General features: G+C 32.5%; 1 protein-coding gene across 2 annotated transcripts; it reads left to right on the top strand.

Moving 5' to 3' along the window:
• Positions 1 to 612: 612 nt before the first annotated feature.
• Positions 613 to 22420, top strand: LOC143065456 (calpain-9-like). 2 transcript variants are annotated; one of them, XM_076239029.1, is made up of 17 exons: positions 613 to 751; positions 2903 to 3206; positions 9563 to 9895; positions 10306 to 10437; positions 11076 to 11278; positions 11904 to 12084; positions 12944 to 13009; positions 13282 to 13355; positions 13725 to 13888; positions 14557 to 14658; positions 15350 to 15450; positions 15868 to 16067; positions 19052 to 19125; positions 20250 to 20360; positions 20826 to 20899; positions 21484 to 21710; positions 22030 to 22420. In XM_076239029.1, the coding sequence occupies exons 2-17, from the start codon at positions 2931 to 2933 to the stop codon at positions 22043 to 22045; spliced, it is 2334 nt and encodes a 777-aa protein (XP_076095144.1). In that variant the 5' UTR covers positions 613 to 751; positions 2903 to 2930; the 3' UTR covers positions 22046 to 22420. The 2 variants fall into 2 exon arrangements, with proteins under 2 accessions (XP_076095144.1, XP_076095146.1); XM_076239031.1 differs by having other exon boundaries at positions 646 to 813.
• Positions 22421 to 26757: the final 4337 nt, after the last annotated feature.

The raw sequence follows: 26757 nt of genomic DNA, 5'->3' as shown, positions 1-26757 counted from the left end.
TTGGTTGGAGAATGTATAACAGCGATTAAATCTACTCTGAAGTGAGAATATATGATGGCATTTATATGTACTCTGAAGTAGATCTGTTGATATTAGAATGTATGACGGGATGATTTCCTTACCAATAGACTAATATTTAAAATTAAGCTTGATGTCAGTTTAACATTTAAGGGTACCAATTTTTCTTAAGGTCGAGCATTTTTAATCTGATATTATGAAAAAATGGTTTGCTTTTTAATATTTCTGTGGTCTTTTACAATATGATATAATAGACTTAAGTGCCTTTAATTGTACGTCAATGTATTCCAGTAATCACTATTACAAAGGGTAGATTAAGTGCGATATCGCAATGTCACATTCCAAGTCTTAAATACGTCATTAGGATAATCTAAACATAATTGAATCACGATTTTTAAAACTTATTTATAGAATTAAACAACCATACGTATCAATGACAGAGTTACGTAGATCGTCCCTTTAAAAGACTTTAATCATTGAACGCTTTTCGATTGCGTCTTCGTTTTTAAATAACCGATAAATTTCCAAACAAAATTTAAAATGAACAAGTAAAAAGTAAATATCTTTGATTGATAAAGTTTATGTTGTTGCTTAGTGGCATATGTAAATAGTTTATGGTCAATGATTTTATTGAAATAAAGCTGTGGTTTTTAATTTTTATTGATTACGAGATAAGGTTCATTGAATATAACGGCAGTGGATTCACTAAAAACATCATACAGGATTATATAATGTATGTATGGATATCAATAGGTTTTTTTTTTTATAATATTGTGATTCTTTACACATTTTAAGGTAGGAGATCTATATGTATATACAATGATCCTATGTAGTGTTCATCTGTTTTCAGTGTGTTAGTTTCTCTCGGCAATCACATCACGTCAATTACAAGAACACTTCCTAATGTGTTTTTATAGCTAATTACGAAAGTAGCGCATAGCAATATCAAACTCTTAACAATCTAGTTTGACATATCACCTGGTTATTCTTACCATCACACATAATCAACATAGTCAAAATAGAACGCATTTAAAAAATTTGATGTTACCGTATGGTACATCTTAACAATCTAGTTTGACATATCACCTAGTTATTCTTACCATCACACATAATCAACATAGTCAAAATAGAACGCATTTAAAAACTTTTATGTTACCGTATGGTACATCTTAACAATCTAGTACTGTTTGACATATCACCTGGTTATTCTTACCATCACACATAATCAACATAGTCAAAATAGAACGCATTTAAAAACTTTTATGTTACCGTATGGTACATCTTAACAATCTAGTACTGTTTGACATATCACCTGGTTATTCTTACCATCACACATAATCAACATAGTCAAAATAGAACGCATTTAAAAACTTTTATGTTACCGTATGGTACATCTTAACAATCTAGTACTGTTTGACATATCACCTGGTTATTCTTACCATCACACATAATCAACACAGTCAAAATAGAACGCATTTAAAAACTTTCATGTTACGGTATGAACCATTTTAACAATTACCAAAACCCATATTGTATAGTTTGCTATAAAGGACCCGATCTGACAAAACGTGAAACAATTCAAACGAAAACATTACGGTCTGATTTACGAAAAACAATAAAAGTGAAAACAAATAAATAGGATGATAGTTCACAACCACATACACATACATAATGTGTCGGGTTAAACATGTCGAGCTCACTCAACCCTCGCTTAAACTGGAACAGTGGTGTAAAAGTACAACATCAGTATCACCTATAAAAGTGAGTTGAAACGGGTTTAACACATCAGATGATACAAAACAAAAATATAACTCACAAAAAAAAAAACGATAAAGACAAAGTGCAGATCTGAAATGACTCTTAGTTATTGAAAGATGGTTTAAGACATTAACAGCTAATAAACAAAAAAAGTATTTATCAGTAGAATAACAGCAGAATATTATAACAAACTGTAAAAAAATATCAGTACAAAATGGCTTGACTTGTTAGATTGGCAAGACGCACAAAAAGGAACTTTTACAAAAACTAAATACACAAAGTACTCTCACACGTTTCGTTAAGTTTTATAAAAGACTATAGATAAGTAGCAAACGATCCCGTATATAGAACAAAAGACAAACAGAGTTTGACGTAACAACTGGTACCTTTTCAGAATAATATCCCGCCGACAGCACCTCTTTTAATTAGGAACCTTCTTTTTGAAAGAAAAAAAAAAAACAATTCACAAAAAATACAAAACTGAAAAGAAAGCGGTTATGTCGTCAAATTAAGTCCCTATCAGTTTTGGCACAATTTCTCTGTAATGTAGTAACTAACATAATTAAGAAATAAAACTAGATTTACATTACTGAATGCGAGAGTTGTCCGATTAGACCTTTACTAACTCCTGAGACTATTTTGTATTTTTTTTAACACATGTTTTTTTCAATTTCGTTTTGATTTTCGAGCTCGGGTTCTGCATTTCAAGTTTGAACATGTAGCTGTTACTTTGTTGATGAATCTTTTTGATCAATGATATATGCCCTCTCTGTATAGTTATTCATTGGTTATTATAATCCTTTTTTATGTGTGGAGTGGTAAAAGCTTCACTGACTCTTACTTTTATTAAGATAATTTCATAGACTTGATTTGTAGACCTATAATAACCCTTGAAGAGTTGTTTGGAGTTTGATTTCATGTGTTGTTTGTACACTGTGTAGTCGCTATCATTTGTACACTGTGTAGTCGCGTTCATTTGTACACTGTGTAGTCGCGTTCATTTGTACACTGTGTAGTCGCTATCATTTGTACACTGAGTAGTCGCGTTCATTTGCGATCACTTCAAATCATTCAAATGTCAAATAAAACTATCATGAATTTAAAGGCCGTGTCTTTTAAATTGTAGAAAATAAATAAAATAATAGGGAATTATCATGGGTTGTGCTGGTTCCTCTGATGGTGGAACCCAGTATGCATCACTAGGACAGCATGGGCAACAAAATGTTAGGAGTGAACCACATATAAGGAGCCAACAACCAACACCTTCTCAGCAAAATACGCAACATCAATCACCCCCTCCTAAGCAAAATACGCAAGAACAACCACCGCCCCCTCCTAAGCAAAATACGCAAGAACAACCACCGCCCCCTCAGCAGAATGCACAAGAACAACAGCAACCTTCATCAAACGAAGCACCACCACCATACGAGGTAAGGAAAAAGGTCACACTATCTTTATAGTTTAGTTAATTTATAGGTTTCAGAGTTTGGTGTGAAGTTCATTTTCATGGAACTAGTATTTGTGTTTGGGTTTTTCTCACGGTGTTGAAGATCCATTGGTGGCTTTCGGCTGTAATATTTTCTTTGATCGGTTTTTGTCTCGTTGACACATTCCGTATTTCCATTTCCATTTATAATTATATAAGTTTATCTATTTGTATATTTTAGTTTTAATGCCTCTAAGTCGTTAGCTCTTTCTTTTTCGTTGATCAGTTTTGATATAACATAATGATTACAAGGAGGAGTAAAGAACTAAGAACTTGCTTAACCATGCTACATGTTGAAACTACCCAGTATTCCAATCAGGAAGTACCTCAGTTTTTTTTTATAATTTTCGTGTCTTTTATGTGAATTAAGAGGTATGAATCCTTAGAATAATTTGTCATCTTGTAAATATTTGATTTGTCTGTCAATTATGATGAGCTTATTTTTGTTTTTGAATGCAAAATGATGTCGTGGTGTTGCTATTTGATTGACTTATACATACACATTTCTACTCTCTATTTCTATGTTTTCAAGTTTGAATGGTTTTTCACTAGTGATTTTGGTGGACCGTTAGAGCTTGCTGTTTTGTGTGAACCAAGGCTCTGTGTTAAAGGCCGTACTTTGAATCGTATTACTTTTGCATGTTGCATGTTGTGACTTGGATGCCGAGTTGTCTCATTTCCTCTCAAACCACATCTTCTTGTATATATCTTCATAATACACAGAAAGAATTCATGGATTTCTAAAAAGTTTCCTTTTTTGTATTGAAAAATATATAGCCTTACGAAGATGTGGTATGAGTGTCAATAAGACAACTCTCCATTCAAGTCACAATATGTTCTTTAATACAAATTTGAAGGTCTATTTTTGAATGATAAACATGAATGATGATAAAAAATTATTTACATACATATAATAAGCTAAATCCATTGTTAGGTATCGCAACTTAAAAGTTTTGGTTTAGCCAAAATCATTGAAGGAACTTCATATCTCTACAGAAATTACTAAGATAATAACTAAGATGTTATTCAACTGATTTTTTTATAGCACACTGTTTTATTTTCAGCCATGAATTATGACAAAATAACAGAAAAGGAGTGCCAGAAAGGAGAACTGGGCGGACACGTCTTTCATTTAATTTTGTTAAATTTATTTTTGTTTGTTAGCTTGTTATGTGTATGTAAAATCTTGCTTATCTTGAATCATCAAAACTAATATTTGGAATTTATTTCAATATCACCATCAATCTTTGTGAGTAGGATATTTGTTAATTGTTTGTCGAATGTTTTCCGTTGAAGCCTTTTTTTATGCAACTATCGACAATTTTGTTTTCTTTGACAATTGCTTATCGGTCTTTCAGTTAATTGTGTTTTATCCTTCAATCGACATTTTTTCTAAAAGTGTCCAGGTTGACATATGACATAAGAAATATTCGTCTATGATCTCTTAGTATCTTGCTTCTATTGAAATCGAATGGTTGTTTTCGCATTATTGTTTAAATTCAATTTATGGTAATCATCGGTCTGCGTTTATTCATGTCAATTTCAACGATTTGAATAGGAAAAAAAATATACACTACAGTTTAAAGTTAAATTGCATGACAAAATTTGTCGGCAAGTCTAGCTACTTTTCCTCTATTTTGGATGCTCGTCAAATAATTTAAGTTTGACCTGTTCCTACACTGTACGAATATATGTTTGTTGCTTAACTGTCTTCCAAGAAATTGTATAGTTTATAGCAGTAAGTTGTCTTCTACTAAAAAACAGCTTACAGCACTATGAATAATACCCTCAAAATTATTTTAATTTTAGAAACAATTTGTAAGCAATAGAAGCTAGTTTAAGATGAAAATAATCGTTTGTTTCATTGTTACTACATTTTAAATGTCATACTAATAAAACAAAGCAAATGGTGGCAAAACCTAGATTCTTAGTATAAGTATTATTTGTTCAATCTTATTTAATAATTGTATGTGTACTTGATGAAGTTTTAATTTTTTCCCTTTTTTCAAAATTCAGGTCAAGTTTTATAGAAATTACCTTTCAATTTCGAATGTAAACTTGCTAATTAAATTCAATAGAAAATAAAAAAGTAAAACAATATTTCATAGATAATCCAGTATATTTCAATAAACGTACTTCCCCTCTTGCTCTTTTGTTACCTCTGCGCTTGCTACTACAGCCAAACAAAATATTGAAGTGGCTGTTTTGATTCAATTTAGCATTTTGTTTGGGGGTATGTGTGTGTTATAGAAGTCTCGGACAATTTTCGTTTTTGTATTACCAAATAAACTGTGTGTATCTTTATCACAATTTTCCTTGACTAACATTCAATTTTGTATACTTACTACCTGACAATCATATATAATCGATCATTTATTTTATTTCTTTACTCCAAAAGTCGTATTTTGCATTAAGAAATAATACTGTTTGGAGCATCTATGGAATTTTGTTTGAAATTTTAAAGATTCTTAACATCAAATGTACGTGCCATATTAAAGAAACTATTTTTATTTGAAAGTGTCATGAAACAGTTTAGTTACATGTAATATTGTATTTCTACATAGTGCTATAGTCTGTTGTTTAAAGTAGAAGAGAGAGAAAACAAAAATTCTAAAACATTGTATTAGTATGTTATATCACTACGCAAGATTATATTAAACGTTACGTTTTAATTCGAGTTATTTTTTATAGCCATCTTGTTTATAACCTTCAAAATATATACGTCAAAGCTGAATGAATACCTTCTTTAATTAAAGTCTTCAAGAATGGACATCTGGACTTAGTTTTCGATTCTTTATTTTACAAAAGGATTTTATCATTTTCTTGATGACGAAGTTATTTTCAGCTTTAATTTAAAATGTATATTGTAAAAATTTATACTTTATCAACTAGAAACAACTTAGACTGTAACTCCTTAAAGTGCATCCGACCTAAGTTGTTTTTGAATAATTTCTTGCTTGTTTTGGTTATTTAGTATCCTTTATAACTTTGTAAATTCCCAGCTTCTGTGTTCTCACTTAAATATTCAAACTTTGGTGACTTTGTTTCCCAATTGTGAACGTTCCGTTTCTATGTAGCAAAGTTGCAGGTGCATTTGTAGTATATATCATCCAGCTGATACGACATTCAAGGGCTTGTATGTGCTAACATGATTTCCTTGATAAAGGGTTGCTGCTTACAAGGAAGCTATTAAACTAAGAGTTCCAAGCAGTGAAATTAAGTCATACCTTCGTAACAGACACAACACTAATTGGTTTATAATTATGAAATAGCTGTGTCACATATGACGACTGACATTTTCAAATTATTGTAATTTCTATCCTGTCCTATTTTTCTCAAATGTGACCCACCGAATAAGAATTATCACCAGGCTTGTACTTAAACGAGCAACACCACGGGTGCCACTGATATAGCAGAATCTGCCTGAGATCAACCTCATGTTTTGTGGGGTTCGTTTTTATCAGTTATTCTTTTTCTATGTCGTGTTGTGTTATTTTGTTTGTGTTTTGGTCTGTTTCGTTTTTGCCATGGCATCGTGGTATTTTCGACTCATGAATTTGATGTGTTTTGGTATCTTTTGCCTATCCATTGGTTTTGGTTACTCTGGATGCAGATAATCTAACGAATTTAAAAAAACCAGATCAATTTCCGCTGGATTCATACTGCTGGGAACTTTCCCGCGGTCTAATCTGACGGGTAATCTATGTTTTTGTTGGTTGTTAAGTCATCAAAATTCCGTCTAGCATTGAATGTTTGCTTGTTCTAGTTTGTTAGTCCTTGATGGTCTAGCCGGAAGTCAGTGTTTGATTGCAGGATGTTATTTCTAACCATTGTGATAGCCATTTGTGGTTTGCCTTGTAGTCAATGGTTGCCCGTGATTTATTACTTCTCGACAGCCTGTCATGTAGCCAATGTTTGCTTATATACTTTTTTCGTGGCGGTCTGCCTGGTAGTTAAATGTTTGATTGTGGACTGTAAGTTCGCGAAGGTTGGCTATGGTCAAATTTTTGCTCATGCACTGTTAGTTCTCGAAGGCCTGGCTATGGTCAAATGTGTGCTTGAAGTCTATTAGTTCGCGACGGTCGGTCCTGTGAACTTTTACCTAAACATATCAAGTGAAAAGTATATAACTCATGTATAACTTTCACCGACTGATTAGTATTGATTTTAATTTTGGTATCTTCCTCCTTATTCGTATAGTTCTGAACCTGAGATCGCAACGGTTTGCCTTGAGGTCAAAATTTAGTTTGTGGATTGTTACTTATCGACGGTAAACCTCGTGGTCAAATGTTTATTAATATACTGTTATTTCAATAGGGTCTGCCTCGTAGTTAAATGTCTGCTAGTGGAAAAAAGTTCTCGAAGGTCTCAACAGACTGTCGGCATTCCAATGGGAACAAACTGTGCCCCTCTACTTGCCGACTTGTTTCTTTATTATTATGAGGCTGACTTCTTGCAGGAACTTCTTAGGAAGAAAGATAAGAAGTTAGCAATATCCTTTAACTCTACTTTTCGCTACATAGATGATGTTCTTTCACTAAATAATTCAAAATTTGGTGACTATGTGGAACGCATCTATCCAATCGAGCTAGAGATAAAGGATACTACAGATACAGTTAAGTCGGCCTCATATCTTGACTTACATCTAGAAATTGACAATGAGGGTCGGTTGAAAACAAAACTTTACGACAAAAGAGATGATTTCAGCTTTCCAATTGTGAACTTTCCATTTCTAAGTAGCAACATTCCAGCAGCACCTGCATACGGGGTATATATCTCTCAACTGATATGATATTCCCGTGCTTGCATTTCCTATCATGATTTTCTTGATAGAGGGTTGCTGCTCACAAGGAAGCTATAAAACCAAGAGTTCCAAATGGTGAAGTTGAAATCATCCCTTCATAAATTTTACGGACGCCATCACGAGTTGGTTGACCGTTATGGAATAACCGTTTCACAAATGATATCGGATATGTTCCTTACGTCGTAACTACAATCCCTTTCCCTTTCATGAATGTGACCTACCGAATTAGACTATTTACCGGATTTGTTATCACATAAGCCACACGACGGGTGCCACATGTGGAGCAGGATCTGCTTACCCTTCCGGAGCACCTGAGATCACCCCTAGTTTTTTGGTGGGGTTCGTGTTGTTTATTCTTTAGTTTTCTATGTTGTGTCGTGTGTGCTCTTGTTTGTTTGTCCTTTTCATTTTTAGCCATGGCGTTGTCAGTTTGTTTTAGATTTATGAGTTTGACTGTCCCTTTGGTATCTTTCGTCCCTCTTCTATGGTAAAATGTTTGTTTGTGCTCTGCTAGTTCTCGTATGCCTGGCTATGGGCAAATATGCGCTTGTGTTATTTCATGGCAGTCGGCCTATTAGCCAAATTACGTGTGTCCTGTTATATCGCAACGGTATGCTTTGAAGTCAAATGTTTGATTGTGTATTGTTACTTCTTGACGGTATATATTGTGATTTTTACCTACTTTTCTAAACATATCAAAGTATAGAACTCATGTGTAATTATCCCCGACTAATGAGTATTGATTCTCCTTTTGATATATTCCTCCTCTTTTGTATAGTCCTCAAATGTGTAAACCTTTTAGACTTCACCATCATTTGTTACATGATTTGTAAGTCTCATGTATATAAATATTTTTTTTCTTTCAAATATATGACTGACAGTGAAACAGTTAAATTTGTATTTGATCCTCGACTAAGTGAAACTAAAAACTTTAAGTGATATTATCTGCAGATTCCAATTCGGTACCTACTTTTATGTATGGGAGCTAAATGATTATGATTCTAGTATAATGGCATGTCCTTTTGCACGATTATTTGCTTGTGAGAAAGCAGTTTTATGATGTTTGCGATTACGGTTGCATTTGTTCTTGTAGATAAATACCCTGTGAGAAAGAAAAAAGTGTTGACGCCCACATTTTAGACGAGATTTATGTTTTAGTTTTACCGAAAATAACTCTTACACCTAAAAAAATCCAAGTTAAATTTGTTAGGGAGAACACATGTGCACATACATTAGTTGAAAATTCAAGAACCACTGTATGTGCCTGTACATTCAATCGAGGGCTTTTTATTCTTGTTTAGCAGTTTGTGTGTAACCAAATTACATGTATCTTGTTATGAGTAAGATTCACTAGCATGGCAATACCGTGATTTTATACACGAAGGCTTCCTATATCTAATTACGTCTGTACAAGGAGTAAATCTGAAATTTGATGGATGAAAAGACTAACAGCAATGTTCTTTCCATTGTACTAACTAAATTTATCTTTCTTTAAGCATAAATCAGGACCTGTGCCAATTGTGGCCGCCAAACCCAAAAGTGCCGATAAAAATGGCCCAGTTGGAGTTAAAAGCAGTGATGCAAAAAGTGGAGTTGACCGTTACAATACTGAAGATATGATGTTACCTGGGCTGCCAGACTTCACGATAGCCGAGTATGTACCAACAGACATTGGAACACATGAACTGTTCTTAGATTTTCGGACATCGTCTGCAGATTTTCCCACACAGGAACCTCCCAATCCTGACGGAGATCTGTATACTGATTACAAATTCACTGTGGATGTTGCATTTCCTAAAAGATCCGATTTGGAATGGAAAAGACCTATGGTTTGTATCCATTGCACACTTATTCTATTTCTGTCTATTGTATAGTTTATATCATTATATGTATAACCTGCATTTCTGAAGTGATTTAATCTGGAGAATAAATGAAACTATATACATGTATATGCATTCCCTGATTTATATGGTGTAGGAAGTATGGATGTTTATGTACGAGTGTACATGTAATACTTATGTTTAAAAGGCAGCAATCAATAAACTCAAGTTACTCGATATTGAGAGTTCTTCATCAACAATGGATAATTACCAAACGCCAAGTAACAAGCCGCTATGCCAGCTTTACAACAAACATCGACATATATTGCGAAAAACCAAATAACAAAACATGAAAATACAGTGTTTACTTAATTCCTATTTTTTTCAACTAAAAATCAATTAAAACATTGTTTTTATAGGATGTCGCAGAAGAACCTGTTCTCTTTTCAGAGGGGACAACTAGATTTGACATTGGACAAGGTGAAGTCGGTACTTGTTGGTTTTTGGCTATGGTAGCAAATATTGCAGACAAACCAAGATTGCTACGAAGGGTAAGAAGGCATTATCATAACCGAAAGATTACTATGTTCAAAACAAAAAACTCAAGAACAATTCAGAAATCGAAAAATTGTCTCATACATAAGGTTTACCCTTGTCATGCGCAACAGGTAAAGTTTATTTAAGAAATCAGTTATGTGTGTGTATACTTCCATTGACACGACACTGGATCAATGGTATGCAGGGGTACAGAGTCCATATTATAACTTTTTAGTTTAACTTGGATGAAATATGTTGTCTGTAAATATTTGAGTTCATCAATCAGGTAGTTGTAGACGAGTTCGGTTGTTTTTGTGTATGTACAGTTTGCGTTAAATGTATAGTAATTGGTATATTTGTGGACCTTTTTATTCAAGCAAACCTTAAAAAAAGTCACGCTTCGTGCTCATGAAATTCAGTGCCATGTACTTTATATTTGCATTAATACATTTAAAGCTGCTGGTGGACTGTCAACTATTGAAGGTAGCACCCAGCAGCCAGTGAATTGATACAAATATTTTTTATATAAAAGACCTACTTTGTAATCAAATTTCAGTACATTCAAGAAGTATTCAGTGAAATTTAAGCAGAGAGAAACAAGGTGGGTCGCGGGATGTAAACTATCAAATCATTTTCTCCTTTTATATTACAGGTAATTCCGGGGGATGCTTACAAAATAGGTTCGGATGACTATGATGGGATATTTCATTCTAGGTTCTGGAGATTTGGTGCCTGGAATGATACTTATATTGATGACTTTCTACCTATTGTGTATGAAACAAATATAGCTGGGGCTCACTCTGCAACAGACCCAAATGAGATGTGGGTGGCTCTCCTTGAAAAGGCTTTTGCAAAGTAAGTCTAATGGCTTATTTCTTACAAATATTAATTTCGAAATATGCTTGATTTTCTAGTAGAATAGAATACTCATCAAGATAATAACATGATTTAGTGATCAAAATTGAAGTGAAAATCTTACCGAGACATGACAAAAGAGTAATAGGACGTATAAAAACAAATTAAATATAAACACATCAATATCTTTCATACAATCAAAAGAAGAATAAATGTATTCATTTACAATCATATCGTCTGTCACAAAACGATTTGTTATTCATAATATTTTTATAGCTTTGAATTTTCTTCAGCTGTTATACTTTAATTAACATTGAATTGGAAGACGTTTTGCTAACATCATAAGTATCACTCTCATATAAATCATATTTGTTTATATTTTTTTAAAAGTTAAACAATGACTCCGTGCGGATATTATGTTTTTAATGCTATACTTTATTCCAAATTTTCCAAGATTCCCTCTCATCGATCCTCGTGTGCAAATTTTCATTCATAACTTTTGTTCGGATTGTAGAAGTCTTTCTCTAACAAAAGAAGATCCATACAGTAGTGTTTATAAAGTCTTCAACCTGTTTCGAAATTCTGATCTAACGTTTTTTAAATTCTTATATGTAAATATTAACAGATTATATGGATCTTATGAAGAAATAACAGCAGGATTAACAGCTGACTCCTTCATGAACTTAACAGGAGGAGTAGCAGAGATGATTGACTTCAGGAAGAAAAGGATTTCGTCTGAACGATTGTTCCAACGGTTACATAATGCCTTCCAATGCCCTACTACTATGGTTGGGTGTGCTGTTCCGGTATGGACATCAAACATTTATTTATCTAAAAAATTTAGTATAAAACACACGACTATGTTGTATGATGTATAACAAAAAATCTGGCTTTTAAATTTATAATGATTAAAGTCATCGAAGAAAGAGCTTAATCGATTACAAACAGTTTAATAAAAAAAAAATATATAAAGGAGTTATAAGTACACGTCAATGAGAAAATATCAAAGTCATTAAAAATTTTTTTTAAGAAAAAACACCAAAAAAATACCAAATAAGTAAAGCGTAGGTTGACGTGGTCACCAGCAGTTAAAACCGTCTTTTGCACCAATTCATAGATATATATTTTCAACCATTGCAATTGGTCTTTACCGATTTTTTTTTTTTTTTTTTTTATTAACACATCTTCAATCTGGAATCTTTATCGCAGGTATACAATATGATGTTTACTAGTTGTTGAAGACCACACAGTGACCTGTTCAAATATCATAATGGATATTTGTCTCATAAGCAATATTGCCATATCGATAAATATTCATTGACATTGACATACTAGTAAATGATTCCACAGAATAAAAATATTTTAAGGCCATTACAATCGTGTTATGGTGTAAGTTTGAATCTATAAGACGAGGTTTTGAATAAATCGACCTCCGCTGATCTAAATGTGAACATCGTTATATTTAATATTATATATGAACATTTCTATAAGCAATCTAGAACAAGCAATATTCATGTCTCATAGGCAACTTGGAACAAATATTATTAAACATTTTCATTAGATATCTTGAACAAATATTATCAGTATATGTCTCAAAAACAATGTAGAACAATTATGAAAAAGAAAGAATCTTATTATTAATCATATTAATTTATGGTATTGCAGGGTAAAAATGATGGTAAATGTGGATTGGTAGGAGGTCATGCCTACTCCATGAATGGAGCTTTTGTCGTAAGTTCATCTTTATTCAGTGTACATCCCGAAATTGGTTTAGGGTGGATATTAACAAAATAAACAGATTAAAAAATCAAATTCCGTTGATTGGAATCGGCCTACAAAATATTGTATCTCAAAGAACTGTGACAAACATGATTGATGTTTAATTCATATAAGAATGTATTACTTAATATATTAATGTTTTAAATATAATAATTATACTGTCATTATTTACTACTGATACTATAACTTATAATTGGTAACGTTGTTTTTTTTTTCATTTAAAGGTAGGCGGTGCCAAGTTATTAAGAATAAGAAATCCCTGGGGCAACGGAGAATGGAACGGCCCATGGAGCGATGGGTATGTATTTCTTTTTATTTTTGATGACTTACATACGTTGTTGAAAAAGTATTATTTTTTTTTTATTAAACTCTTACTTTAAATTCAATTGAAAATAGTTTAAACTTAAAACAATTTACAAATCTTCAGAATATAGTACAATGCTATCTAAATGGTTTATTATTAGTCCAAAACGGCAAACTTGATTGACATGTGATATTTGATGATCGGAGCGTGTTGTCTTCAATTGTTAACCATCATCACAGGTTTATTTTAATCATATATTAATGATGTTGTGGGATACTATATATCTAATTATACGGAATTTGCGGTCTAAAGAATGAATATCATGTGGCCACATTTTTCTAACTGGATGAGATGCATTTTTAGGAGCCCTGAATGGGATTCTGCCCCGTCAGACTGTGTTCCGCCACCTTCAAAAGACGACGGAGAATTCTATATGGATATTAATGATTTCCTTGGATACTTTGAGGATTGTACCATTTGTAATCTAACACCGGATTTTGACAGAGATGGAAACCCTAATATGTTAAGTAAGAATAAGCAACAATAAAGTACCCGTATACAGCAGAGATGTAAAAGCACAAAAAAGTTCCCAATAAATGCACGATGGATAAGCAAAAAATAACAATATAAAATGATGAATACATTATCATATTGACATTGGATTTAAATGTGAAAACCTTCAAGGGAATGACGCCAGGGTACGGAAAGTCGAACAGACATTATACTATATTACACTTAATAAATGGCAGAATTAAATTTGAAGTCTCAGCATAGAAAAGGAAAGATAAAGATCAAATCTATTTGACGGAAGATCTTTGAGATATATGTTGTCAGCATCCCTTTACAACGCAGCCATGATGGTTACACATGCTAAAAAGTACAGCTGAGCGATTAACAATAGAGTGTAGCTAAGAACAATTATGTATAATCAAAACATAAAGATTGATGAACAATTCAGATTAAATTTCGTTTCTTTGAATTTCTATCTTGAGACAGGCTATTAAGTTAATTGTTAAATATTATGAATAATCACAGCCTGTTTTTAACACACAATCTTTGGAGCAATAAATACCGAAGCTAACAATGATATGTCCCTATACAGCTTTCACCAATGAGTTCAACACATACTGTATAGTAAGCTGTAAAAGTGAGAAACACATAGTTTAATATGTTTTCCTTTTTGTTTATCTCTCAGACTATGTTACGTGTATATATGGAGACTGGCGAGATGGAAAGAATGGTGGATTTGAACAACGAACAAAGAATCCATGTTACAGTGTTACACTCGGAGACGAAGGTAATACGCACTGTAAAAATGTATACTTAATAAACTCATCATAGATACCAGGACTAATTTTTATATAAACGCCAGACGCGCGTTTCGTCTACAAAAGACTCATCAGTGACGCTCGAATCCAAAAAAGTTAAAAAAAGCTAGTACTCCTTAGAAATCTTGATATAAGATATGTGAAAATAATGGAGATTATCAATTATTCTATCTTCAAATTTAAATGAATTCCGTATATCAAAATTGTTTGCATAATCTGAAGACGTGAAGATTAATTTGTGAATTGTCAATGCTTATAAGTTATAAAAATTCAAAATGATGCTAAATAAAGGCAACAGTAGTATACCGCTGTTCAAAACTCATAAATCCATGGACAAAAAACAAAATGGGGTAACAAACGGGCTAAGAAATAGATAAAAAAAACACCTCATAAATACCAAAATTGAAATGTTGCAAGCCCTACGATGGTTTTATTCACAAAAGAATCATAAGTGACGGTTCGAAAAACAAATCAAATTCAAATTTTATAGAGCACTTAGGATGCAAGGTAATCGAGGGTAATCTATTTCTGTATTTCGAAAAAAATCTAAGTTTTGTAAACAGTAAATTTATTATGTTAACACTATCTGTGATACTATATGTGACCCATATAACTTAACTATGTTTGGTGCTAATTTTGTACATGTATTTCTAATTGTAGCAATGGACGATGAAGGTAAAGTTGCTCTTGTTGTTCAGATAGTACAAAGAACATTAGAAAGTAGGGACGATGTTGCTGATGTAAGATGTGATATATTCAAGGTATGTCCTTCAGTTTGTCATCAATATATATAATGTGTTTGAGTGTTTCGCATAATGTAAACTAAGCTAGTAGAGTATTGCTGTGTATTTGTTGCTGTTTATTTACTTACTCATAGATTTGTTTGGCTAATTTACAGAAATATGAATAAATATCTTTACTAATATGACATCTTGAAGGTGTAATCATCTTTTAATGTGTATGCCAAACATTTGGAAGTCCAGAAAGAGTGGTAGATTTTGTTTTAATCCATTTAAAAAAACTCAACGGCTTTTGATTTTATATAGCATACCTCGTACGAAAATGGCTATATATAATCAAGACAGGGCGTAACGGTGTTTGAACATTCCTTAGTAGGAGTTTTGTGAAGGTCATTACCAATAATGTTTATATGGTATCCAAACTAATTTATATTGTAGGTTCTTAGCAGAAACGGCCATTGCGTGTCCCTGGAACTGTTAGGTGACAAGTCTAATCTATACATGGGGAATGTACAAAATACATACAGATTCCTCGTTGAACCGGGTTCATATGTGGCTATACCCTCGACATTGGAAGCTGGATACGAAAAAGAGTTCCTGATCAGATTTTTTACCGCCGGTCCTCTGTCAAATCCTCAGTAGGTTTTATGTTTGATAATGCAAACAATATAGATAATACGTTAAAATTGCTAATTTCTGCGTTTTTATCTATATAATATATATACACCAATGACAAAGTCTTTTGACAATGCGACATATACAATGACAAAACTTTCCAACTCTTTTCGTTCAATGGTACCATGCAGTATGTTAGATTTTTCTGATTTTCCTGTCAATGCTACCATGCAGTATGTTAGATCTTACTGATTTTCCTGTCAATGCTACCATGCAGTATGTTAGATCTTACTCATTTTCCTGTCAATGCTACCATGCAGTATGTTAGATCTTACTCATTTTCCTGTCAATGCAACAATGTAGTATGTTAGATCTTACTCATTTTCCAGTCAATGGTACCATGCAGTATGTTAGATCTTACTGATTTTTCTGTCAATGCTACCATGCAGTATGTTAGATCTTACTCATTTTCCGGTCAATGCTACCATGCAGTATGTTAGATCTTACTGATTTTCCGGTCAATGCTACCATGCTGTATGTTAGATCTTACTGACTTTCCTGTCAATGCTACCATGCAGTATGTTAAATCTTACTCATTTTCCTGTCAATGCAACAATGTAGTATGTTAGATCTTACTCATTTTCCAGTCAATGGTACCATGCAGTATGTTAGATCTTACTCATTTTCCTGTCAATGGTACCATGCAGTATGTTAGATCTTACTCATTATCCTGTCAATGCTACCATGCAGTATGTTAAATCTTACTTATTTTCCTGTCAATGCTACCATGCAGTATGTTAGATCTTACTTATTTTCCTGTCAATACTGTCCATACAAAAACATCTGTGTGGCTCTTCTAATCAGGAACGTTTGAACAATAAGGTACGCGAATTACGTATTTCATGACAATGCTGTTCCTAGAATCCTACTGAATCTTATCTTGTCAATACTTTTTATACAATGGTATGTCTTTCTTCTGGTTCTTCTCCTATCGGTATTATCTATACACTGGGGTGTAATTTGACACTATCATTAATGTCTGTTTTATATTGCTGATTTTTTGTTAGTACTTTTTCCTATCAATAATGCACATAGAAAAAAAATCTCTTATCCCGTCCATACAATCTTTCTGTCTTTTTCTCCTATCAGTGAGATTCATACAAAATGGTTTATCTGGCTTTTTCTCCCATCAATACTGCCCATACACTGAAGTATCTTGTCATGTGAGTACTTTCTGTAAACTCAGGGATGTTACTGACTTTATCATGTCAATTGAAGCACTAACACTCGATTCCTTGAATAGTATACACGTACAATGAAACAAATACAACAACATCGAACAACATATGTTCCCCATAGCTATGATTTATTCATGCAAATACTGTTTGACGGGTGCAAACCTTCCGTTTTTTTCTTGTAACGTCATTACATATTAAAACACAGTTAAAGTTTGGCTAGTAAGTAGATTTTTATCAATATCAGTTACTAAATATTATTAACGCTAAATTACGTGCTGACGTTTTTGTCATCTTAATAACGTGTTATACTTTTCTTTTATTTGTCTTTATGAATATTGCTTGCACTGTTTAGTCTGTTTTTATTGATATCCATTTGACGTGGATCGATACTTGAATATCCCGTCATTGTGTTATTGTTCTATGATAATTCTTGTATTCTTGTCTTTCATTTTGCTAATGTGCTTTGTCTATGTGCCTTTAATTATTTCTTTAAAACATATGACGTGGCTCTGTACTTATACATCCCGTTATTGTACTATTGTAAAACATTTTTGTATGCTTGTGTTTCATTTTTGCTAATGTACTTTGCCTACTAGTATGCCTTTTTATGTTTCTTTAATACGTTTATGACTTGGCTCTGTACTTATACATTCCGTCGTTGTGTAATTGTACTAAAGTAAATTTGCGCTTTCTTGTCTTTAATTTTTGCTAATATGCTTGGTCTTTATGCCAGTTTGTGCTTCTCTGTTACATATGTGTTTGTTTTTAAAGTGATTAAGATTAACACATTAAAACAATGTTGACTGTTGTACCCATATTTTTAAAATTTTTACCTATAAGTCTGTAAGTTTTGTTCACACATCGTTGTCAATATAATGTAATTCGATGCGACTGTCATACCAGTTACTGGTTTAGCTAGCTTTAAAACCAGTTTTAATTCACTAATTTCTACATAAGAAAATGCATGTACCAAGTCAGGAATAGGACAGTTGTTATCGATTCCTTTGACGTGTTTGTTGTGTTTTTGCTAATAGATTAGCGAATTTTCCTCAGAGCTCAGTATTTTTGTGATTTTACCTTTTAGTAAATTCCTTTTTTTTATATATGTAAAACATATACAGAATTGTATTATACGTGTTAGTCTTCCTTGTGAACGCCTGAATTTTTGAAATTGGTATACTTTCTGTAATGATACAGGTTTGAGCAATCATTTAATTTCAGTAAAATATTCATTCTATATATTATGTAATGGGTATGATCAAAAGAAATTTACAAAGAGCTGTTTTCTTATTTTTACAGACCTTTGTCGGTACTGCTTATGGTGGACTAACATTCTTCGAGGGTATCACTAGATCATTAGTCGATACGTCGGTACTAACCTGATTTATAACAAACTGTTGAATTCCTCTACTCGTTTAAAAATTTAGAAATGATTTAGAAACTTAGGTTTCAAACCATTCAGACAAAGTAGAATTGAAAAGCGAGATTGCTTTTGCTAACACTTGAGTTCATATTTTGTCATATTTCTGTTCAGCTGTTACGTTTCTTATACATTTTGTTGCCTCCAATTATCCGGTTTTGGACCTTTCCGATAAAGGTATATCAAGAAAAGCGCTGTAGCTTTCAGTTTAATTTGTTTTTATTAAATATCAGTGAAATATACATCCTATCTGTCATGTTATTGGTTAGACAACTATTAAAACATCTCATTATTTGGAATCCATTTGATCATAGCCTTACTATTGATTAAAGCAATCATTATATTTCAGTGAAGTAGACAACATTACTATCATGACAGGAAGGGGTAGAAATGGCGATGATCCAGCGGAAAATTCTCGTTTGAGTAAGTTTTGTACTAACATATACTAAAATTCACCTTATGGTACTCACATACTTAAATCATGTATTGACTTACTTGGATAAAGATAACCTGAGATGTATTTGGCTACTTTTATGTGATTTTTTGTTATGAAGATATTCAACTGTTTCGTTTTTTAGTTTTCACATATTCGCTGTCAGTGTTCCTGATGAAGGTACATCCATAAAAGCGATTCGAACGCATGCAATTTACAACGTTTGTTTGAATTTGTTTTAGTAATTTTTGTACTAACACCGACAAAATCATGTAATAAATTGTGTACTCCCACTCATTTTTATAAATTTACTGTTTACAAAACTTTGAATTTTTTGAAAAACTAAGGATTTTCTTATCCCAGGAATAGATTACCTTAGCCGTATTTGGCACAACTTTATGGAATTTTGGATCCTCAATGCTCTTCAACTTCGTACTTGTTTTGCTTTATAAATAATTTGATATGAGCATCACTGATGAGTCTTATGTAGACGAAACGCGCGTCTGGCGTACTAAATTATAATCGTGGTACCTTTGATAACTATTATTAATTGTACGTATAATTTTTATATGCACACATACTTAATCCCCCTATACTGAGGTTTATTCTCACAGAAACTAAAATCACGTTATCCGAATTTGTTCTCCTTTCATTTATTTAAAATCACGTTTTGCAGTAAACTCTTTATTAAATAGTAAGTCTGAAGCTACACATCACAATATAATGAGCTTTGTACCAACACAATGTACAATAAAGTTGAACTATCCTTTGTACTAATACAAACTTAAAATCACGTTATAGTTAGTTTCGTACTTATATATACTTATATAACGCTATAATAGATTTTGTACTCACACATAACAAAATTACAATCTTGTAAATTTTGTACTCACTTATATTAATTATAAAAAAACTCCTGGACCAGTATTGTATAAGGCAAAAAAAAAATTACAAGTACAAAAAGGATATAACAAAAATATAGTGCTTATAGTCAATAAATTTAGAAAATATGCTGAACAGGTGACAACTTTTCGATCTTTGATAAAAAAAAAATGTCATTCATTGGGTTTCATACAAAATTCTATAAAAATATAAATAAAAAGTTTCATTTCAGAATGTACAAAATGTTCAGTTGGTGCATTCCAAAGTGGTGTCAATGCTGGAGGACAGATAGCGTGTGAAGGATTTGCAAATAATCCGCAATATCTACTGACAGTCAATGACGGTAAGAACCGAAAGCGTGTAAATGATTTGTAAATAACCCTCAATAGCAAAATGTAAAAACATAAATTAAAACACAAATTAAAACAGAAACTATTTATTATGAAGGCAACAATATAGTTCAGAATTTTTGAAATACTAAGGCTTTTCTACCTCAGGAATAGATAACCTTAGCTGTATTTGGCAAAACATTTAGGAATTTTGGTTCTCAATGCTCTTCAACTTCGTACTTTACTTGGCCTTTTAACGGTTTTTTTTATATTTTGCGCGACTGTTGTAAATGAAAAATTTAATCCTGGTATCTATGATGAGTTTATTTAGCATTTATTTTATTACAAATCGCGTCAAAGTTATACAATTGTTAAAATTAGTATTACTTTTCTTATCCAAAAGTCAAAAAAAAAGGTTTGGATTGACACATCTTTGAACACGATCGTTGATTATTAATGTTAACCTCAAACTATTTCAGAACAAACATTAAGGGTTGAAGTCATGCAACCAGAAAAGGATGACGGATTTGCACTTGGTATTAAATTGTTTGAAGTAAGTGTATCTTTTAAATTTTCACAAGAATTTAAAGCATACTAAAAGTTCGTCCATCTGTTTTAATATCGAAGAAATTCGTGATTTTGACTCTAAACTTATGTATTCTATTGTCGTTGTCATTGTAAGTATCAACCAAATCGTAGGCAATAGCGAAAAACGGATTATCAATAGTCTCTCGAAGTGAATAATGTTAAGCACATTAGATATCAAGGTTGTTCTCCCTGCGATGAGATTGCAATTTCGAAGCACCCGCTCATAAGAAAAAATATCGCTTTAGCTATATATGTAGATTCAAATGCACCCGTGATTAATTGTACGAAAAAAGGTCCACAACAGAAAATGGGTTGATTAAATTCTTGAATAACACCTTGAAAATGAGAGACAATAAAAGGAAATTTCTCATTTCGCCCATCATGCCTCTGATGGCTTGAACGAAATATACCCTTCCTAGAAGTCCTTCATAAATATTCATCAGAAAACATGAAATATAAAATCAGACAAAGAAAAGTATCTGAAAACTATAAATCTATCATTTAAAATGTGATTATTACAGCGTTATAATTACATGCTTGAATTTACAGGCTCCTGGAGATATTTTCCCTGCTGATTACGACTGGCTGAATGACAACTATGGCAATGCTGTGAGAGACAGTGAGGGTGGTGATGGCCCTTTCCAATTCGGAACTTCTGTAGACACATGTTACACGGTTTACCCGGGAACATATTTACTTCTTATTCACTGTGATAGTGAAGCGGATGAAAACGATTTTTCTGTGGCAATTTTTTCAGAATGTCCAATTGAAATGGAGTAAGTTATCATAAAAGTCATAACAGGAATTTACTATTAATTAAAACAACACTTTCATTTTTATATGTGCCTTACCAAAAAGACAAACGAACTAATACATCGTTAGTTTAGTCTTATTAATGTTTGTTTGTCATGAAAAGTAAGAGACCTGAAAAGTCATATTAGCACATAAATTTAAACAATTGATGAAGTTTGAAGTTTTCTGTACCCATATTTTAAAGCAGATGAGAGCGAGTAACAAATATCACACACACGTTAAGTGGCAAAAGGACAAATATAAACACTGAGTAGCATAGTTTTTTTTTAATTTTTCTTTCAGATCAGCACACGTATAAAAGGAGACAAAGGATATTTATTGTAAAATGGTGGAGCAAATATATCTAATTCCTGAGATGAATACTGAAATGGAAGGATATTGTTGAACGTTGAAATAGGGATGTTTTAAACATGCATACTAAACTAGGACATAGAAACTGTCTTCCTGCTCTCCTACAGTAGTATTATCATCAGCAATTGATAAATAACCAGGTTACCTCTTGTTATACACAAATAAATCCTAGATGGAAAATATATCCGGTTTCAAACAAAAATGGATTTGTATACGACAATCTATGAATTAAAAAAACACAAGTATTTCATAATTGACTCATCTGTGATATTTTCTTTAACATATTATTTGATTAAAAATTAAAGTGGCCATTTCTATGTAATTGCTTTTTATTGCTGCTGTATTGTATTGTATTGACAACAAACAGCGACGAGATGGTATAATGCTACGTAAATGCATCAAAAGTTGTTTCAAATTAACTCATTACTACTTGAAAAACTTCATGTGACGCTCTTTTAGATGTCCTCTCACCAAATAACTGAAAGTTTGGTTACTACGTTGAACGCATCTATCCAATATAACTTAAATTAACACAACAGATAAAGATAAATCTGCCATATATATTGAAACAAAACTTATTTCAGCATGCCAATTGTTATTATTCATTTCTATGTAACAATATTCCAGCATCGCCACAATCTACCATCATGATGTAAATAATTTATTTTTCTTTAATAATCAAACACCGAGATGATGTAATGTTACGTAAATACTATTTCACATCAATTCGTTTCTTAAGATAATATTCTCCCACTAAATATTTGATGATTGGTGATTACGTTGAAAGCATCTATACTATATAATTTGAAAAAATACAACAGATACAGATAAATCTACCGGATATATTGACCTATAAATAAAGGCAACAGTAGTATACCGCTGTTCGAAATTCATAAATCGATTGAGAAAAAAAAACTAAATCCGGGTTACAACTAAAACTGAGGGAAATATCTTGAAATCGACATTGATATTAATGCCAAACTTTCCGACAAAAGAGATAATTCCATCATACCAATTATAATTTTCCATTTCTATATAGCAATTTTCCAGCCTCGCCTGCTTATGGGGTATATATCTCCTAGTTGAAACGATATTCCAAAGCTTGCATTTCCTATTATGATTTTCTTGATTGAGGATTGCTTTTTACAATAAAGCTATTAAACCAATAGTTCCAAACAGTGAGGTTAAACTCATCCCTTAAAAAATTTCACAGACACCATTACGAGTTGACCACATTCCCGTTTTCTTTTCCCTGAATGACTTACTGAGTTAGGTAGCAAAACACAGTAAGGAGTTTGGTTTCGCATTTTGGCTTCGATGGATTTTTCAAATATCCATTAGTTATTGTGCAATACGATTTTAGACAGCTTAGTACTACTATTTACCGGATTTGTTATAACATGAGCAACACGAAGGGTGTCACATGTGGAGCAGGATCTGCTTACCCTTCCGGAGCAACTGCGATTATCCCCAGTTTTTGGTGGGGTTCGTGTTGCGTATTCTTCAGTTTTATTGTTGTGTCATGTGTACTTTTGTTTGTCTGTTTGTCTTTTTCATTTTAAGCCATGGCTTTGTCTGTTTAAATATCGATTTATGAGTTTGAATGTTCCACTTGTATCTTTCGTCTCTCTTTTAGTACTAATTGAGCCTTTAAATATGGTTTATAAGATAATAAAGATTATTTTTTCCATGTTCTATGGGTTATTTTCTGTTTGACTTTCTGTATTTTCATAGCTAGACCGGCCATCTATAATACTAAAATAACGAGGTCCAATTTGTCAGCCGTCATCACGTAAAAACGACGCATGAAAGAATACAAGAGGGACGAAAGATACCAAAGGGACAGTCAAACTCATACAACTTTATATATAACTAATATAATACAAAGGTGTAGATTAAAAATTACACCACTCCAGGCCCTTTTGTTTTCCACGTAATTAATATTGCCAATAATTAACAAGTTCCGGGTCGAGTCCGATACCGATACCAATAGTATATTCACGTATTACCTATTACCTTATATGTAAGTTCCGCATCTGACAGGCGCACCACCAAACGGTGTATTTATGATTATGCTATATACACGGGTCATAATCACAGGGTTGACACTACTAAATTCAATCATTGTCAAATTGTTACCTGTAGTATTTTAATACTACAATAAGGCTAGCGCATAGTTATATACTTTAATTCAGTCACGGACCTGCGATATCACGGGTGTGTTCTAGTAGGTATTAATGTTATGTTTACCAAAACTTTTTTCTCCACTTTTTTACAGCAATTTTACAAAACAAAATGAGATGAAAGACATATGATTGTGTTTTAGATTTCTTGATCGATAAATGAAAACAGTTTCAGAACAGTACTACTGCAAGTGATTGAAATTCTAATCCTGGCCAAATTTTGGGGAAATATGCGACATCTTTCCCCACTCTTCTGCCTGCAATATTTTATAACTAATAAATGCAGATTGTTGCCATGGATTCACCAATAAGAAATTAAATTTTATCATTTTATCTACTGAATATAAAATCTTTGGATTCTGATTACATAAATATGCACATATATGACACAAAGAGTAAGCTTTATTTACAATAAGCAATGAAAGAGGGATGTGAAAATATATGAGGGTGAATTTTAATTTGTTTCTTAACTGTGTATTGCTACTTTCAACTGGAAACCAGGTGTGTACTTACCAAGAGAGCCACATGTTGGGCGTTATCTGCCTATTCTCCAGAGGACATGAGATCACCCCTGTTTTTTGTGAAATTCGTGCTGACCAATACTTAGTTGAACAATGTCTTTTGTACTGCTGTTTGTCTTTTGGTTGTTTCTCGTTGGTTTTTTTTTTGGCAAAGGGAGTTTTGTTTTTGACTGAATGATAGATATAGGAAGGTGTGGTATGAGTGCCAATGAGACAACTCTCCATCCAAGTAACAATTTATAAAAGTAAACCATTATAGGTCAAGGTACGGCCTTTAACACGGAGCCTAGGCTCACACCAAACAGCAAGCTATAACGGGCCCCAAAAATTACTTGTGTAAAACCATTCAAACGGGAAACCAACGGTCTAATCTATATAAAAACGTGAAACGAGAAACACCTATGAACTTAACTACTATACATTAAATTCCTGACTTAGGACAGGTGCAAACATTTGCAGCGGGATTAAAAGTTTTAATGGTACCAACATTCTCCCTTCTTTGAAACAATAGTAAAACATCACACCATAGAAAGACAATATAAAATATCAATTCAAAGGCTCAACTCAATTAAAAATGTTTGAATACCCCTTAATTAAATAATCATTACACGATTTGAAATAACGGTAATAATTCTGACATGTGGAAATTATTCTACTCCTACGTATGTCTGTTGATATTAGAGTGAATGACAGCATGATATTTATACCAGTTTGTCTGTCAAATTTTTCAACACATTTACTTTTACTGAAGTTCAAGCATTTTAAATCTGTTATTATTTAAGAGTTTAATACACCTTTTTGTAATTTTATTTTGGTGTAAAAGCGTTAACCGGTGCACATTTTGAATTCCTCACTTCATGTTATAAAAATAGTAAAATCACAAAAATACTGAACTGGATATTTCAAAACAGAAAGTCCCTAATTAAATAGCAAAATCAAAAGCTAAAACATATAAAACGAATGGATAACAACTGTCATATTACTGACTTGGTATCTGCATTTTCTTATATAGAAGCTTATAACTGTACGCACTATCAAAGCTTTGAAATAACGAAAAACACATTCATTTCTCATAATTAATAAATATTCGTTTGTCACCACAATGCATAGGGAAACAAACGTAAAACCTGTCCTAAGAATTCTGTCTTTTTTTCCGATGCATTGTTGTGACATTATTACGGAAGCAAGTGCTATAATGAATGTTGAATTTTTATTGGTAAATACAATCTACTTTTGAAATGTTCCGCTTGTTTTCAGCCAATCAAAAGTACTAATTCTTATAAAACATATATGTTATGTTATAATAGTTTTTTTTGCTTAGGTCTTATTTTCTTTGGTTTCATCTTCTGTCATCAGACTCGGACTTCTCTTGAACTGAATTTTAAATGTGCGTATTGTTATGCGTTTACTTTTCTACATTGGCTAGAGGTATAGGGGGAGGGTTGAGATCTCATAAACATGTTTAACCCCGCCGGATTTTTCCGCCTGTCCCAAGTCAGGAGCCTCTGGCCTTTGTTAGTCTTGTATTATTTTAATTTTAGTTTCTTGTGTACAATTTGGAAATTAGTATGGCGTTCATTATCACTGAACTAGTATATATTTGTTTAGGGGCTAGCTGAAGGACGCTTCCGGGTGCGGGAATTTCTCGCTGCATTGAAGACCTGTTGGTGACCTTCTGCGGTTGTTTTTTCTATGGTCGGGTTGTTGTCTCTTTGACACATTCCCCATTTTCATTCTCAATTTTATCTATTATTGACACACATTTAGTAATTGCTTAGTGGTATATGTAAAACGTTCATAGTTAATTTTTTTTATTTAAAGAAAGCTGTAGTTCTTTTTTTATCTATCATGTTATGTTGATAATTGGATGTAACGACAGTCACTCTTCAAAAACAACACCATACAGGATATATATAATGTATGTATGGATATCAGTATCGCTTGCTAAGTATCGT

This window comes from Mytilus galloprovincialis, chromosome 2, assembly GCF_965363235.1.
Source record: "Mytilus galloprovincialis chromosome 2, xbMytGall1.hap1.1, whole genome shotgun sequence".
Lineage (NCBI taxonomy): Eukaryota > Metazoa > Mollusca > Bivalvia > Mytilida > Mytilidae > Mytilus > Mytilus galloprovincialis.
The sequence above is the reverse complement of the archived record's forward strand: the minus strand, read 5'-3'. Positions and strand labels throughout refer to the sequence as shown.